Source organism: Vidua chalybeata, chromosome 6 (genome assembly GCF_026979565.1).
Source record: "Vidua chalybeata isolate OUT-0048 chromosome 6, bVidCha1 merged haplotype, whole genome shotgun sequence".
Lineage (NCBI taxonomy): Eukaryota > Metazoa > Chordata > Aves > Passeriformes > Viduidae > Vidua > Vidua chalybeata.
This window is the reverse complement of record NC_071535.1, coordinates 14,107,430-14,126,040: the sequence shown is the minus strand read 5'-3', so window position 1 is coordinate 14,126,040 and position 18,611 is coordinate 14,107,430. Positions and strand designations below refer to the sequence as shown.

The 18,611-nt window shown below is 34.7% G+C and overlaps 1 protein-coding gene across 4 annotated transcripts in view; it reads right to left on the bottom strand.

The window, feature by feature from the left end:
• Window positions 1–53: 53 nt before the first annotated feature.
• The window catches only part of ATG2B (autophagy related 2B), a 45,487-nt gene continuing 26,929 nt past the window's right edge, over window positions 54–18,611 (bottom strand). For 3 of the 4 annotated variants that reach the window (XM_053944971.1, XM_053944973.1, XM_053944974.1), the window contains 16 exons: window positions 18,127–18,203; window positions 17,725–17,895; window positions 17,112–17,253; window positions 16,457–16,659; window positions 15,314–15,540; window positions 14,570–14,678; window positions 12,659–12,853; window positions 12,015–12,116; window positions 10,321–10,399; window positions 9,515–9,719; window positions 8,524–8,593; window positions 7,476–7,558; window positions 6,858–6,979; window positions 6,524–6,678; window positions 5,308–5,457; window positions 54–4,513 (listed from right to left, as the gene is read on the bottom strand). In XM_053944971.1, coding sequence (XP_053800946.1) covers window positions 4,283–4,513; window positions 5,308–5,457; window positions 6,524–6,678; window positions 6,858–6,979; window positions 7,476–7,558; window positions 8,524–8,593; window positions 9,515–9,719; window positions 10,321–10,399; window positions 12,015–12,116; window positions 12,659–12,853; window positions 14,570–14,678; window positions 15,314–15,540; window positions 16,457–16,659; window positions 17,112–17,253; window positions 17,725–17,895; window positions 18,127–18,203 — 2,321 coding nt within the window. In that variant the 3' untranslated portion in view covers window positions 54–4,282. The remainder of the gene's footprint in view (window positions 4,514–5,307; window positions 5,458–6,523; window positions 6,679–6,857; window positions 6,980–7,475; window positions 7,559–8,523; window positions 8,594–9,514; window positions 9,720–10,320; window positions 10,400–12,014; window positions 12,117–12,658; window positions 12,854–14,569; window positions 14,679–15,313; window positions 15,541–16,456; window positions 16,660–17,111; window positions 17,254–17,724; window positions 17,896–18,126; window positions 18,204–18,611) is intronic. The other variant, XM_053944972.1, reaches the window with a different exon arrangement.

Genomic DNA, 18,611 nt, shown 5'->3' with positions numbered 1-18,611 from the left:
CTTTGAGAAACTGTTTTCTGTGTCAGTTATATTCACAGGTAGAGAAAACCAACTCAAGGAACAAATTAAGATATTTATTTTTGCATTGTTACAAATTTGGGGGGGGGGATTTCCCATTAAATGTATTTAACAGACAACCTATTTGCACTCAGGCCTTTCAGCATTTTAATATGCCAAAAATATATACTTTTGGTGCCATACAAATTATGGTTAAAAATAATTCTCAATGACATACTGAGGGGACAAGAACTTTAAGCAAAATAACTCAAGTTGAAATAGTCAATTCCCTTCAACAGTGGTTTCTACTTCATGAGATTATATTCTTTACACTAGCAAACTATATACAAACAATACCACAAAACTACCATAAGTGCAAAAATGTAAAAAATATACACAAACATATACACAAATTGCTGTGTTTCTGTCTGAGCTACCTTACAGTTAAGAAATCCAGTACAAATGTATGATTTGTATTTATGTATTTGACTTGTAAGTATCTAATATTTAATTGTAAACAAGATTCAGCATGTAGAGCAACTTAAAACAGTTGTCAGAAGCGTAAATCATGAGGCTTGGAGACTGAAGAACTGTGCACACCAGGATCTAAACTGACATACATACCCACACATTTTCTGACTTATCCTGCAGGGGCATTTAGGGTACTTAAAAGATTTGGATGTATTTATCTACTCTAAACAAATTCTTGGATTTCATTGTTTTACAAAATGCATACATTTCAATGTTCAAAGGAAAATCAGTATCACACTTGCAGGTGTAGGTTTTCATGTTTGGTAAGAGTGTCTTGTTCATAACCATTGAATAGCTTTTTGGTTTATTAAGAAACCTTTCTTGGCAACTCAATTAAGGAACAGTAAATGAAAGCAAGCAATGGATGTTCACAATCAACCACTTAGTGAGCAAATAGAAGCAGACACGTGCCTTAAGCACAGATGAACTCATGGGGGATTATCCAGTGAGTCACTGACAATGCTGTTCATTAGGCAAGTACACACAGGGTACACTGCACTGTTAAAAACCTGCAGGATTTGGAAGAGATAGTGGAAAGAAAGCGGAAGCTGCCTTTGCATCGATGTGATGATCTGCTGCTCTCAGTCACTGCTAAGATTCTTAGCAAGAACGGTTTGTTTGTTTTACAAAAATGGCTGTCTGTTTTTCAGGTACTTCTAGGCCATGTAATATTTGAAACACCTGGATATTTAATAAAACCCAGGATGACAGTTCTATTAGGATGGTGCTGAGCTAAGTAACAGGAATAGCAGTAGTAGTGTTAGAGTGTTTGGAGAGAATTAGAACATTGTCTATGCCAGTTTAAAGCCTCTACAAATATGAAAACTGCCCATATGTATAGCAACTGATTTCAGAGGAAAATTCAAGTACAAGAATATTCTTTACAATCTCCTTGTGCTAATGGAAAGTACAGTAATGTTATCCATAAGCTTCCATTTCCAGGGAATATGTCCAGAGTCAAATCTCATTTTGTGTATTTTTTTAAGTGCTTGAAAACTCTTACAGTATTGAGCAGAGCATTTGATGAATCCCTTCTCATACATAATACTTTTTGATTTAAAACACAAGCTGAGCCCTACAAGACACATTCTGCAAACTAGTCTTAATATAAAGACTAGTTTGATAAGTTTTGTGATTTTTTTTTTTAGTTTTTTTAAACATTTCAAACACTGCAACAATGCAGAACATACACCCAAAAATTGGAAAACCATTTCCAAAATAAATGTTGAAAAAAAAAATTTAGAATCAATTTCACTGAAAAGCCTCAATAAAGTGCAAGCAGCAAATGAGAGGGTTTACATAGTGAAAAGTGAAGTTTAATAAATTTGTACAATCGGTATTGTTGACAATGAGAGACACCCTATAAAAATGTTTTACCTTGACATCATGCCCTCATAAAAAAATATATTCTAATTACCTCACAATACAATTAGATCTTGATAGAATTGAAAAAGAAAAGAACACTGAAATGCCACTTCTTTTCAGCAGTGTCTGAAAGGCAGAAAATATGTAGATTTATGCTACTGCAGTGTATTTTAATTAAGTGGATGAAGTGGATTAGCTATTTACTAGTAGTAGCTAATTACTAGTATACTAATTCCCAATGAAAAAGGTGCATTGCCACTTACTTGCATTGATTCACCACCACTTCTTGAGAAGGCATTCAGGAGGTGCCACATTGCAAACATGGAACTCATTCCTGTGCAAAATGCTCGTGCTTTGAGCTCTCACTAAAGCAGAGCTCTCTAATTACTGAACAGAAGTATGCACTACAGCAAATATTTTTACATCAAAATATTTTAGGTTATTAAATCTGCAGGTATTTTTCCTCTCAAAAGCATCTCCTCCTGCTTGCAGCAAGTCATTTAGTTGAAATAACCAGGTCTTCAAAGTGTACCACAACTCCAATGATTCCAGTGAATTGAAACACGACTTTATAATATCACCTGTCACCCTATGCAGGAATTTCTTTTTACCTGGAGCTTTGTTTTATGAAAAATAGAGCAGACTGCAGAAGTCTTCCCAACAGAGGGGACATTTTCAAATCATTTACTGTCCAGACAGATTCTTTGGTGTTCAGGAATACCTAGTATAGTATCAGTGTGAACAAGCAGCAATTTTTTTTTTTCCTTCATATACTCCTGCTTGTCCCTTAAGGCCCATCAGCAAACTTTCTGCTAGAGGCAGGTTAATTGAAAAAAGTGAAAATACTTCCTCATCACCCTTTGAGACTGAAGTCTGATCAATAGCATCTGAGGTACCCCTTTCAGTGGGGATTTTACACATAGCATATGGGCAGGATTTCCACTTACGACTAGCACAGAACTATGACAAACTTACAAACTGGCTAGTCATTTAAAGTTTAATCTACTGAAATTCAAAATGAATACTTTTCCATTCAAAAGGATCTTTTATTCTCCAGTTTTTGCTAATACAAGACAAAAAAAAGTTCATTATTGCACATCTATCACCAAAACTTTCAACTGCCCCAAAATGGTGCAATGTCAGGTGCTTAGTAAAGCTCTATAGAGATGCATGTCACCTACTAAATGGTAAATAATGTCAGTACCAACTTGGATTTTTGAAGTTTTGCTGTCCTTTTTTAAAAACCTCTCACCCATTCCCAGTTTCAATTAAAGGACTCCTAATACTCACTATCAAATAACTGATGACACAATCTAAATTAAGAATATCTCGTGAGAGCAGCAACTTTGCAACAGTATGAACTTTAAATAAAAGCAAATTACTAAAATAAAGCCTGTATAGCCTTGTAACTATGACATTATAATTTGTTTTTACTTATGATTTTTCATTCTTACAAAGAACTGTTGGTGACAATTAGAATCAACTGTTTTCCTGCAGAGTAGGTATTTTTAGCATTGTAATTAGTGTAACAGTAGACAAAAAAAGGTTTTACATATAATGAGTTTAAATACATTTAAGACACTTTTCTGTAGGATCATCATCAAATGATGCTCTTTTCAATAATTTGTGTAAGCTTCTAAACCACGTAAAGGATAATGCACATTACATTTTATTCACACTATAAAAAAAGCACAATATACAGGCCATATCCTTTAAAGTGCAACACAACAGAACATTTCTGCAACATTCAGGTTCTTCAAAAACCCACAAAAGTAGGTATTTAATATTTAGGAACAAATTCTGTTTGTAGGTGTATTGACATTGAATATAAACTCTGAATGGTTATCAAGCTTGTCCTTGCTGTAAGTGCCACGCTAAAAGCGATGTTTATGACCATTAAACAGTATTATCTTATCTGCTTCCATATTAGACAGCCTCATGTCTCATGTCCACAATGAAAGCTTTTATCCTTTAGTCAGTGAGGAGCATCTGCAGAGCCCTTTATAGAAGGCAGTTCTTTGACCTATGCTCAGAAAACCTCTTTAAAATCCACTTAGCTTCACCATACAGGCTACTGCTTCAGATGTCAAATCTACCAAGAAAAATATGGTAAATGGAACAGAGCAAACATGTCTCTGAGTTGGCAGCGCATGCCATGTTTGGCACTATCTACCAAATGTATTGGTAACATACAGTATGAGCACGTACCAATTTGCCTTTCACTTCATAAATATTTTTGGTTGGATGTTTTGCTAGAAACAGTTGGAAAACCTCATTTGTTCCTGAGATGAGCATGACAAAACAAAGTGAGCTCCATCTAAAGCTGCCAACAGGACATTCTTCTGCATTTCCAGCCTTGCTACCTGCCTGCTGAGCCCGATTTACAATCTCAATCCTCCCCAAGGCGCCACTTCTGAGATTCTTCTTGACGCACATCTGGCCTGATCTGGTTTCTCATTCCACCCAGAACATTTGAGGTCGCCTCTGTTGCAACAATGAAAGGTTTCACCACAGTTGGTGGGATTTGGCGGAGGACTCCTCCCACTGCTCCAGTGACTCCTCTGTTCTCATGCTCACGAGCAGCAGTCTCATAGATGGTTTGGGCTGTGTCTGTAATCCCCTTTAAGAAAATAAAGGAAATCAATTACACTAAAAAAGAAAAAGCAACCTAGTTTTGAGGGAAATTTTAAACTGCTCAGCAATTTTCTTCTTGGTGTTATAACTGTAGTAAAACAATACTGATATATAAATATGATTTAGTTCTTCTAATGAGGCTTAAAATAACACTCATATGGACTTAGAGATGTAAATATTTCATTTCATATGGTGGCACATCTTGCCCATAAGGGAAGAAGCTTTGGGGTACTGTGAACTACTGAAAAAATGACAAAATTCTCTGTAAACTCAGCTGACACCTTACTTCATAGACACTACATAAGGTGCAACTAACAAAGTATAATATGTAATATAATAAAAACAGGTCAGCAATCTAATTTATAATACATTGTCATAGTAGAAAAAGGTTTCACTTTTTTACAATCTTGCATTATGCTTAAACTCTACCTCCCTCAGAATTTATAGCAACTGCAAAGGCGGTTGAGCAGAAAGTGAAGGGAAGGTTGGATGACACAGCAGAGGAAATCAAGTTTACATGGCTCAGAATAATTGTAAACCATCCCAACCGCAGAGCACTCAAGTCCTATTCACATTCATCTGCCTGACATCTTCGGTTTTTTTCCTTTTTCCATTCAAGATTTCTGTTGGTTTAAGATAATTGATCAAGGAAGACAGTCTTGTTCAAAGACGAAATCTCCTTCTCCATTTGGTCAGCCTAAATGAACATCTATTATTTTATAATGCGATTTTAGGAAATGATTCTTAACTTTGGTTCCCAACAATTGCTTCTGCACTCACCTCTTTCACAACACTGTATGCCTTGGCTACACCCTCCCGCAGGTCAACCGGCTGAGGAGCCAGGCGATGGCGAGGGAACCGTTTGATCTTTTTTGCTTCAATGAAGGTAGGCCCTGGTGATACCATGTCATAAGCAGTTTCTGCAGCTGCCTGCACATCAGGAACAAATGTAAAACATGTAAGTGTTATAGCACCTGATCACAAATTTAACTACTAATAGGGTGATGTCATTGAAATAAAAGAATTCTTATTCCACAAATAATATTCATTTGCATCAGATTACAGTTTTGCACAAGTACTTCTGGAATGTGCAGCTCTAACTATACATTAATTCCATAATGAAAGAATGGATGTTGTAGGTTTGGGTGGGGTTTTCTCCCCTCCTCATTGTTGTCTCTTCAAAGGCATCCTCTAAACTGCATAAAATGCTCAAGATAGAAACTGAACATTTGAGCAATGGTATTTCTTACAAACACACATATAATCCCACTTGTGATTAATAGCACTGGTTTTCTGCCTATATATGTTCAAACTAAGGCACATATATTATTTTTGCAAGATTAGGTAGTAAAAGTGTATTTTCACATTTTTTATATTAAGAAACATATATTTATTAACACTTTAATCCAAGATTCCCTTACTGTTAAATCCAGGAAGCTTTATAGACTTTGTGTAGATCTACAGAAATAGTATTGGTTTGGTTCTTTTTTTTGGTTTTTTTGTTTGTTTTTGTTTTTTTTGTTTGTTTGTTTGTTTGTTTTTTTCTTTTTGGCTGGTTTTGGGCTTGTTTTTTTTTAAAAATAAGCACAGAGAAGTTGACATTTCATAAAAAGGTAAGAATCTACTACTGGATAACACACATGCATGAAGAAATCATCTTTCTCAGCATCAGTGATTTTTTCAGTGAAGCTTAACATTTTCATGTTAAACTGTACATTGTAATGCATTAAAGACATTACGAAACAAGCAGCAGCTTGGGTGTTCAGCAGTATTTTAAAACAATTTTCTAACTATTGCATTTGATGCCATAGTTCTCACCTCACAGACTGCTGCAAACTTTGCCCAGCCTCTGCTCTCCTATTTATACAGCTGCCTTTTCTTTTTCAATAGATGCTCCCTACCTTAAATCTATAGCATTAAGACATTAGCTTAATACAGAGCACCTTCTAGCCACACCTTTCATTTTGCATCTAACTTCAGGAGTAATACACTCTACCTGTATAGTCTGAACCATTCTGTTTGTTAGCTCCAGAGCTGCCATTGCAGTGGAAGTACCAAAAGAAGCTGCTCCTCTTTGAAAGCCTCTGACAATACGACCGTCCTTGCGGTACTGCTCTATTGGCAACCACACCAGGTCTTTCAGACCTTGCACTGAAAATGAAGACAACAACAAAGACAGTCCTCTTAGATATGCAGGATGCCTTGAAAGGAAATGAAAACAGGGGCCAACATGGTTTGTGTTGGTTTTTCAAGAGGGGAGAGGTGTTGTTTGCTTTTTAAAGAAAGAAACACATTCATATGTAGCTGAACAGAATTAAGAATTAACTTACCTAACTGCACAAGTGAATGCATAGGCCCTACTCCTCCCAAAATTCCTGGTAGCTGGTTTTTCTTTATATCATTAAGCCATTCACTGATGGCATAGGAGAACAATTTATCCACACCTAATAAACTAAAGTAAATACAATTATTAATTTTTTTAAACAAACAATTCCTAATAAGATAAATGCATTCATTATTCACTGATGTGAAAATATTATTTAAACAAAAGAAAAGCTTCTTCAAAATGTCTTCTGTTGCTTTTGGCTAAGCCAAGTATTTCAATTGCATATGCTTCATAAAACAAAACACTATATAATCACATCCAGTGATTATATATGTATATATACACACAAACAACACAAACTATATGTATAATCGCATCCAGTTCCATAGGAAGTGAACACAAAACTAAAATGAAGAGTTTATCATCAAAAATAGCAGATATATTAAATTCTGTTCTGAATTAGAAGTTCTTGAATTACATATATTTGAAAAAAATCTATAATCAATAAATATTTGTAAAGTCAAAAAGCATTCTGGATTTTAGAAGGGCATCTTAAGATAAAATTTGCTTTGCATTTGCAAATTTGTAATAGCAGTGTTAATCTACATTTTGAGAAACTTACCCGTGTCTATAACAAAGCCTCTTCAGCTTTAATTCTGAGCAGTTCAACTGAGCAAGCCCAATAAGAATCCCAGCTAATGTTCCCTGTAAGTGTAATATTTTGTTATCACATACATTTACTTAACCCATACAACCTGTGAGAGATAATTTCGTTATCTCAACTCTCACTTACAAATATTCTGTCTAAACATTCTCTCCCAATCTCCCAAATGCAACTCAATACAGTGCTATGAATCATGTTACATGGAAACTTACAAAAAAGGAAACCTGGCTTAACCTGCTACTCTAAGAAAAACACCTGGATACAAGAGGGCTTCTTCAGAAATAATAAGCTATAATAAATTATGCAAACATAGTTCTGGCTTTAATGTGTTCCAGGCATTCTGAAGCTACCATATTTCATGTTTCATTTCTGATATCTGGGCAAATTCAAGAAGTTGCTGCTTTCCATATTTTCTTACTGATTTGCCATGAAAAAGTACAAGTCTTGTTGTGCAAATAGGTTTTTTTGATGTCGGCTTCTAAACTCAGTGTGATAAAGAATGCATTATTTTAACAAGAACCATGGGCATTTTTTTCTTCTGTAATAGATTCTGCCATTGCCACTGAGACCCATATGTTACTAGATTGTAAGGAAAGGAAACAAGGAGAAAAAACAATAGTATTTTGTTCTGGCATCAATGAAGAAAAAATAAAATAAAATAAAATGCACCAATTCTGGCATCAGACAGTGGTATCATACTTTGAGGGGCACTGCAGCTATACACTATGATTTCAAGCCAATCATGGAGCTCATAAATGTGACATTCAAGTTCTATCCTGGATTAATCATACTGGGAGATCCACTCCTAGTTTTGCAATTAAGAGTGAAACAATGTTAAGCTTTATTAAAACTAAGGGGGGGGGAAATGTGTTTTATATTTGCCATGATCGCATCATTTATGAGTAGTAAGCATAAAAATATACCCCCATTCATGGGGGGCAGGGAGGGGAAAGCAAAACAAACAACATCAAGTTTTTGTTCTATAGCATCAGCATTATACACAAACCTGATCCATTGAGACATGCTTGCCATGGTAATCAAGCCGTATTGGAACTTCTGATGTAAAGCGAAATTCTCTGGGACATACAAAGGAAATATTATAGTGAGAAACATGAAAAGGAAATGAAGTTATCCTTCTGAAATGAAACTCATGGTTTCCCATTCTCCTGGAACAGGATATCACCCTTTTCTGTAAGCCATAAATCCTTCTGTTACTGAGTTAGTACTTCAGAATAAATGTACAAAATACAATGGCAAATTCAGCTTTTCTTCGTTTATTTACATCTATTTCAGGCTAGCATTTGTAATAAATCTAAGAGTCCTGCAAATATGCTACTAATCCTGCAAGTGACTATGTTAAAAAAAGAAAAACAAGCAAACACCCACAAAATGATGATTTTGTGGGCAAAATTTAGTCCTGCAAGTGGAACTTGATAAAAAATTCTGTTGGTAATGTATGTGGTGAAATAGAACCACAGCTATGCTATTACAAGTTGCTATTACAACTCTGCACTGCTTACCACAGCACACATCTGTTGTTAGAGGCACTTAAGATCCAAAAGCACATGAAAAAACTTCTGTATAACAAACTACAATTTTAATAGTCACTTCCCAGTGAAGTGACTACTTTAGAGTTTCTCTCATGATCTCTTAATTTCATACCTCTTCCATTATATCCTTATATCCTCTTCCTTTATGTACTCTCATCTTTGATTATACTAGATAATTTATAGTTAGACATGAGAGTACACTGCTCTTTTTATGCATTTGTAAAACATCTCATTACTGGTTCTCTATGGGGCAGAGATTTAATTTTTACTTCCTTGTGCACAGTAGTGTGCAAAAGTTAATAAAAATCACAGGTGACCTTCCAGTGATATAAACAAATATATTTGCTTTCTACAAGCAACCAATAAACAAACAAAAATGCACCTTGCCTGAAGGTCTGAATAGTTCATCACCACACTTTCTTAAAACATTTTGTAACAAAAGTTTACCTGAAAAATACTGGCTGATCACTGTATGATGTCGTTTCTTGTGAGAAATGATCATCATCTCCATTAACCACATCCATGGAATCAATGCTGCCATTTTCATTTGCTTGTTTGTGTGATGCAAAAGAAATGACTGGACTTGGTTCCTTAAGGCTGCTGACATGCCTGGGCAAACTACATGTAACTTCAGCACCAGGAGACTTTTTAACTAAGAAAAGAAGTTACACACAGTAAAGTGACACATATTTTTCACAATTATTACAGATAGATTGTATTTATTATAGTTAATAGTGGAAATGTGCTTTTCAATATATACGGCTTTTGCTTCAGATAATGCAATTGATAAGAAGCATCACTTCAACTGCATATAGACATTATTACATATAGATATTATAGACCCCTTGCATAAAGTATTATATTTGTCTAATAGCTTGAAGTTGTCTAACATAGAATTCAATTTTATAAATAAGCAGGACAATGTATTAGTTTGATCTAATAATAATATCCCAATAGCATATACACAGTCCTCAGTTTTTCCAGAAGCTCTTATTAAATATGCTCCAATTTTGGTTAAACATTTCATAGAATTGAGATTCCAGGTGTTGAAGTTCTTTGGTCATATTTCTAAAATAAAAAGCTTAAATACCAAAGACTTTTGAGTTCTAAAAAATCAGTCATTAATGTTAGTGCTCAAACCCCAACACAAGTTTTTATACACACAAGATTCACATGTGAATTTGTAGACATGTACACAAATTAAAGGAGAAAGAAGCAGCGCTTTTATGTTAGATTTTTTTTTAGGAATATACCTTCAGGATCTGGAGTAACTAGGAGTTCTACTTCTGTAGAAAGGCTAGTGAAAAAGTCCTTCAGGAAAAACAAGGCATCCTAATGGCAAAAAGTAAAATACAATCAGGTTAAAATAAATATAAAGACATAATTCTCTAAAAACATTATATACTATTCCAGATCTATTTCTACACTGATATGAAACAAAACTTTTTTTTTTCCTTTTTGATCCTTTAACATATGCACAAACCACATAGAAATTTAGGACAGAAACCAGGAAGACCCTCTTAGCCACTGCACCCTGCTCCATATAACAGAATTTAATTATCTATCTAGCTCTGTCTTAAAAAATTCAGGGTTATTTTCATAATTTCTACTCTCATTTTGGAGACTGTTCCAGAACCCAGGTGTTTTAAAGGCTACGAACTTTACTCTGATTTGCAGTAGAAGGTATTTAAATATAGTTTATATTCTTCTCTAGTACTGTCAAAGTTAATCAAATCATTACAAATCAGGGCTCATCACTGCTTCATTAAAAGTCATTAATATCTATGGTATTAATGTCTTAATAATATCATAAAGCAATGACATCCCAGCTTTCTTTTCAGACAGATGCGTCACACTGGTGCCTTATTCATCCTATCACTGATGACAATTGGACTTTCTTTTCCATTTTTACTTCCAGCTGGTAAGAATGACTGCTTAAGCAGTAATAACAAGTATTTCTAATGACTGCATGCAGCCCTGTGCTTCCAAAAAGCTGTGGTTAATTTCATAGAAGTTGTAAAGGTGAATTTTGTTTATGGTACAAAACATAAAGGAAGGTACAAAATAACCAAGAAGGAACATATTTCCTCCCTAGATGGCAGTATTTCCAGGCCACTTTTTTCCAGACAAAATTATTGCACACTAGACAGAGCTCAGTTTTACTAAGGGTGAAATGAAAACCTGGTCTCTAATGTGTGTTGAAAGAAAAGGTATGGAAATCCTAATTATGCTCCAAAAAAACCCAAACCCCACCACGTAGCTCTCTGAAGATGACAAATTAAGGAAGAAATGCCTCAACAAAGAGTAATAACTGCACTTCATATTTGCCAGCACAAACATATATAGCTCTTACTGATTTAGAAAAACCCCAATATTTGTTGAATATATCAAAAATACCTTGCACAATGCCCTGCTAAAGAAAGTAAAAATTTCTGCTTTTCCTGTCACTGCAGTTGATAGCAAGACAAAGCCTTCAGGTTACAGAAGCATTTCTCGAGTGTCAAGTGCCCTTGACCAACATGTTGTGAACCACTTCAGGATTAATGATTAATCTTATTCAATTAAAAACAATGAAGTCACTTCATGAACAAACAAAAAACCGGATCATTCAAGCATAAGTAGTTATTTTTAAAAGATGTGATTCCAAACCCTTTGAGATTATCAGAAGTTCCAGGAGGAAAACTTACTGAGAAAAGTTTTGCCTAAAGATATTCTTCATTTTTATTTAAAAACATATAGTCTTTGTAATAGCTAGAGCAGAAGACAAGTTCTAGCATGGATATAAATGAAACAACAGAGATCCAAAGATTAAATAAAAAAGGTATCATACCAAGAAAATGTAAAACGTAAAATATGTACAATGGCTAAAAGCATCTGGTTAAAAGAAATCCCAGGTATCATTCAATAAAGAAAAAAGGATTTGTTTTTTTGCACTGGCACAACCAACCTGGTCAATATTGAGGCGAAGTGGCATTAGTGAAACACGTAAACAACATTCTTGTGGGGATCTGCCAGACTCTGGACGGACATGTAAAGCTTTAACTGTTAACTGAAAAAAACCAACAACATAAATAAAAGCACTAACATTCACAATTATTAAATCTCAGAACACCAGCTAGGAAAAACACTTACTGCTAAATCTCTGTACAAGTATGATTCTACTTAGCAATTAAAATATTGAATAAAACCTTCCTCTGAATGTTATAAAAAACTAAAGTTAAAAGAAAACCCCCAAAAAATTACTAAATCCTTTATAGAACCAGTAAGGCTACTGTATACATACTGTATATACATATTGTATATGAAAATACAAATCTGCATGTGAAATTGTGAAAGCTACCAAAGTAGTCCTGCACATTTTTTTAACCAACAATCTCAAACCTATTAATACCTGGCATGCTGACATTCAAACTGACTTTTGAATTAGTCTTAATATCCACAAAAAGTCAAGCAAATAACTATCAGCAAATTATATTACTTCAATGTTCCACAAGCTCATGTTTCTGCTTCTGCAAGATTAAGAAGTGCACATAGCCCCCACAATGATAATTACCACTGCAATTTTAAGAAATTAACATTTCATAGCTATACCATGTTTGAATGTGCTTTTCTGGGCATCTCCTTACTGCAGTAGAGATAGAGAAATTTATTCATTTGTGATGTAGCCAAGCGATCTCTGATCTCCAGGTCTTGAACAATAAAAACTTGTCGTGACACTGGCTGCTCCAACAGACAGGATTCACCTTCTGCACCACCTGGAGGATACACCTCATGCTGGAATTTCACCTTTTAAAAAGGAAAGAAAACCAGCATAATCAACTTCATTGATAAACACCCTTTAACAGCAGGATACTTCTTTTAAAAAAAAAAAAAAAAACAAAAATCAGGGAAGTATACCACACATAAGAACTTTTAAAGCTGTCTATTATTTTAAATTTACAGAAATACAATTAAGATTCCTGAACACTATTCAGGTTTTTACACATCTAGCAGTAGAAATCTTGCAATTTCTAGTTGCATAAATGTTCGTATTTTAGCATGTAAATTCAAGCCAAAACAAAGAGTACTGACTTTGATAAGGAAATCTTACTGACATAAGATAATGAATTTCACTTTTTTTAAATACTGATTCAGCTTTTTCCTCAAATCCTGACATCTTTCTTACTTCATGGTGAAGCCTGTACCAGCCAATCCTGCAGTTCTTGAATCTTTCACCCTCTAATACTTGAGAAAAACTGTTTCTTCCCTACCAACTGACTTTTCAAGTGGCTTCTTGCAGTCTTGTTTCCTTTTTCTTACTCAATTTATTCCATATAAATCTAATTCAGCATTTTTATGAAATTCTAAGTTATCTTCGTTTGGTCACCCCTTGATGTAGCTCTCATTTCCAGCTGTGGTGACCTACAAACCATCCCCAAATCCCGCCTCATCCCAGCCGGCAGTGGAACGCTGCTGGGCGCGCACAGTGAGCGCGGCAGCAGCGGCCTCTGCCGGCCCCGCGCTGAGCTCCAAGGCAACACCGTTTGTGACACCTTTTATTCTCCTTCATTTCTTTAAACATTACTACCCAGCCGTGTACCAAGTTAGGGCTTCAAGTAGGGGGAAAACCTTTATACCACTTCAGTGCTAACACCAACTCTCATTAAGTATCTGCAAATCGAGAGATGGCTATCATTCCACAGATGAAGTTTTTCAAGTGGAATATTAAATGCTTCCCTTTTTCCTCTTGTTTATTGCAATGTCATTTTTTTCTAGAAAAGGCTACCCTAAATATCACATATTTGTGGCAAGCTTGAGGTGTTAATGGGATGAATTTTAAGTTTCAGAAATGCACATTGACTTTATTTTTATGTAGTGTCTTTCATGTTTATAGAAACATTTGAAAACATCTTATTTTAAAAAGATTCTGTTATTGATCCATTTAATATGAAATATGTTTAATTCCTTGCCAATATTATTCACAGCACCAGAAAAAAGCATCTAGTTCCTATTTTAGAGCTAAGCACAGCCTAAAAACAACTGTAAGATACTTATGCCTGAAGGGTGCTAAATATGTTAGGAGAAACCCAGAAACAATACTCTGATATAACCAGATGTTATTTCAAATCCAGTTATCAAATTGATACACTGAATATTCTCAAAAGATCTGTCTTGCTTATTTTGTTAGAACACTTAATTTCATAACAGGGGTACCTATTCAGAATGGAACCAAAGAGAGGAAATCAGAACAGCAGTTGCAAAACTTGGTTATAATAAACAAAAACTTTGAAGAATATTTTAATGGATATCCTCCATCTTTAGAAACAAGCTTATTCAGCAAGTAAATACTATGCTAAGAGTTTTTGTTGAACAAATTCTACTTTCATCACCATCAAACTGCTCAGATGTAGATGCTGTTGAAAGAAATAGTACTGAACTCTAAAGGAAAAGTGTTATCAAAGGAGTATAACATGTAAAGATATCCACACAGAGAGTCATGGCTGAAGCTCTTCTGCTACTCACCTTGCTTAATTGTATTTCCATTAGGAAGTCTGGGTTTCTTCCTCTTCCTCCACATGCTGTATTCCGTCCATGCCTTGTTGGTGTATGAGAAGGAGAACTATGAGGACTTCTGGGGAAATTAAAAGGAAAAATACACTTTTTCAGATTAAAGTTATCTCACTGTTAATCTAAAACTAAATGTACCAGATGTAACTTCTTACTCTTTAAATTAATTTTGATGATTTTTGGAATATATGTTATAGTTAACCAAGTAATTATTTTTGTTCAAGTAACACACATCTAAGCAGAATGCCAGGTGCATGTACCCCACCAAATTAACACTCATGAAACATTTCCTTCGTTTTGGCTGTAACAATTTTATTCTCTAGCTCACATGACATCCTGTAAATCTGACATTTATGCTCCTTAAGTCCTGATCTCTTTAGGAAAATTTGACAACCAATATTACCTAAAACAAAATCCATCCCTCCACCCCCCTCCAAAAATCAGCAAAATCAAACCCAGCTCATCCAGGTTAAGACACAGGAAAAATACACTCTGATGTGTGGAGCTGAATTGAGTTAGAATCTAGATGATCTTTCAGATCCCTTCCAACCCAAACCATTCTATGACTGATTCCTTGTGAGAAGGGAGCCAAGACGCAAGCAAGGGAGACTTGAGATTGAATAATAAGATTACTCCAAATCAAAAGAAAAGAAAGTATTTCTAAATTTTCTAAACCACATAATTAGACCAAATACTTACATGAAACTTTTAGCTGGAGAGGTTGGTGGTGCAGTCCCAAAATCCCTTCCACCATAAAGATGCCAAATAAGAGATATTTCCTTTACAACATAGCGTACCAGAGGAACAGGAAAATGAAGTGGAGCTTTGCTTGTATCTGTTTTTTTTATAGGTTGACTGAAATGATTTTCCTTTATGATAATTGCATCATCAACCATTATTTTTATAACTGGCTCTTCCTCTTTTTCCTAATTAAAAAAAAAAATAGCATTAAGAAGGTGAGATATGCTTTCTTTATTGAGATGTCTGATTCCTTCCTATGAAAAAGAAAACTTTTCTGTATTGTCTTCTAAAGCTTATACAACACATGATCTGTTTAAAAATGTTTCTTATAAAGTACAGACAAAAGCATATGAAAAAAGTAGAACCTGCGAAGTAGTTAAAAACAGCAATAAAAAAAAACCCAAACCAAAACAAAAAACTTCCCCACCTCAACTATAAACAAAACTAAGTACCAGTTGAAGCAAGCAGAAAACCACAGAAGAGCCCAGGCCACCCTATTAGCACTTTTAGAAACAAACAAGCTCAACTATAACTGGGGAAATGCAGCTTTTAATCAGGGACCCAAGAACTACTTCTGTCTATTAAGAAGAATACCACCAGACAACATGCAGAGGACAGACATTGGTGTAAAGTGACACACAAGCTTTTGTCTGAGGTTTGGCAAGCATCTTAGGTCCTTAGAAACACTGAGAGCTTAGATTAAGAGTGAAATGAACAAAAAATTAGAAGACATGCAAAAATGCTGTTTGGATAAATGCTGGTTTTTGCTTAACATTTTTTCCTAACTATGCCATTATTTTAAGTTGATATGACAATGATTATATATGATTAAAAAGTAGGAAAACTGCCAATATAGTTTAATGTAACACTCAGATGAGAGAACAATTACATAGTGCTGAGATATAGAAAAACCATATCTACTTGAAAATACTTGCTCTCATTCCTAACAGTAACAATGCATGAATTCTTTCCAAACAGAAAAGCATCACTAAGCAATAATAGAAATCTATGATATCTTATTTGCCCGGGTTTTACATAAGCTTTTGTCTAATTTAGTTTATATATGGATTTTTTTTTTTAGTAATTTTCAAAGGATCTTACAGCAACAGCAACTTTAGGAGCAAAAAGAATGCAGAAATCATCACTTTCTGCTGGAACATCTCCCATGGCCTCACTTATCAGGTGATGAGTAAATGAAGCGTAAGTGGGACTTGGCTCTTGTGAGACATTTCCACTTTCATCTGGAAACAGGAAGAGATCTGAGCAAGATGGTTCCTGAGTTTGAGATCTGTCATCTAAAACTCCTGGGAGTTGAAGGAGGGTGGAGAAAAAACATGTTTCAGTGGAAAAATCCTTACAAAATACGAAAATTAAGTAAACTCATGTTTGCTACTTCAATTATATCAAGGAAATTTGCTTATTATATCTTGAATCAATTCCTACTATAAATAATATACAATTCTCAAGTTTCTCATTCTGGTAGTAAGACCACACCATCAAAACCTTTCAGTACTACAGTGACTGCTCACCCTCCACCACAGAAAAGAAGACCAGACATCATGGAAATAGGAATGGAAGAGAAATCTACTTGCAGTACAAAATCCTTATCAAATTTAAATTTTAATTACACTCTAGCCATGATACAGAAGCTATAACCCGGTGATATAACCCGGTGATATACAAAACTTTCAATCCCACTTTCTTTCCAGAAAAGTTGTACTTTATATATAGGGGTATGCCTTCAGGGGATTCTCACCATTAGACTCTTGCTTGATGGCAGAAGCAGTCTGCTGAGTCTCAATTTCTTCCATGGCATCACTCATCAAATCCCGTAAAATCTGCTGCTCTGATTCAGCAAGGCCTGGTCCGTGGGAAGATGGTTGGCTAAAGGTCTCTACCTACAGGAGAGGAACTATACATAGTTACATCTCAAAAACAATAAATGTCAAAAAAGATTTTGCTAGAAATTTTGCTTCACAGCTCTTGAACTGTGAGAAAAAACACCTTAACTTGTTAAATAGTCAAGTGATCTGAAACACCAAGCTGGATGATTCATAAAGTAGGTTAGAACATTGTGGTTCAGGGTATTTAGATGAGAGTACCTGGTCAGCTGATATGTGTGTCCTGGAATTTTCTTCTTTAGATAAGAATAAAGTACAAGAGGTAAACAGTGTAATATTTTGAAATATTTAGGGACCAAAGCAGAAAAAAAATACTATTTTAACTCTGAAATATATTTTGAATTAGATACAATTTGTTAATTTCATTGCAGAAAATCTCATATTGTTTGTAAATAGAATGGGGATTAAAATTAAAATATATTACCAAGAAGCAGAAAGTTTAATTGCTATCATTTTGCCATTCTATACCTTCATTTTTGGCTTGCTAACTCCACGTTTAACCTCTGTCTTAGCAGGTGGATGTAAATCACCATAACTTGCAATATATTGTATGAGATTCATTAGTGCAGCACACGAATCAGAGCAGGTACGAATATGGATTACATCACTGGAACAGTGCAGCTCAAAACGTGGTTTAGTCTAGAGAGCAACAATGAAAAAAGAAGAATAAAGTTGAAATTATCCTAAAGTTCCATAAAAATGGCATATACACAGCTGGTTTTAAATTATTTCACTTAACTAGTTAAAAAATCAGTTAAAAAATACAAGTAAACAAGAAAAACCTTCTTTGATTTTAAGTATAATAAAGTAATTTTCAAATCACAATCTCTCATGAAGATTTTACATTTTATTTTGTTATTAAATACTTACTCTTTCTCCCTCAGAATCAGATTTTACTGCTGTAATGGTTAGCTCCAGCAGTCCCATATCCATAACACGAACATAATCTGAAATATGATAATCAAAAAAATTACTACGAAAATAACAAAACCCTATATACCTACAGTTATAAACCCATTAAAACCAGCATGAGCTGTAAAGGAATCGTTTTATATCTCTGCATTTCCTTCTTCTATGAGGATTACTTTCAGAGTTCAAGTTTCAGCTACTCAAATGAAGAACTTGAACCTTTTCAGTCCGATGTATCACTCCCACTACCACCATCTGTGTGCAGTGTAATCTTTTAAGATGTTTACCTTCATCCCATCTGTGTGAGTTAGAGAAACCAAGGCACACAGAAGCTGAATGACTAAACATTCTATCAGTTTTTAGCCGAAGCGAGAGAGAACACATGCTCATACTGTACTAATCTTTCAGTACCATGAATAACTTATTTGTCCTCTCTTGCTGTTTAA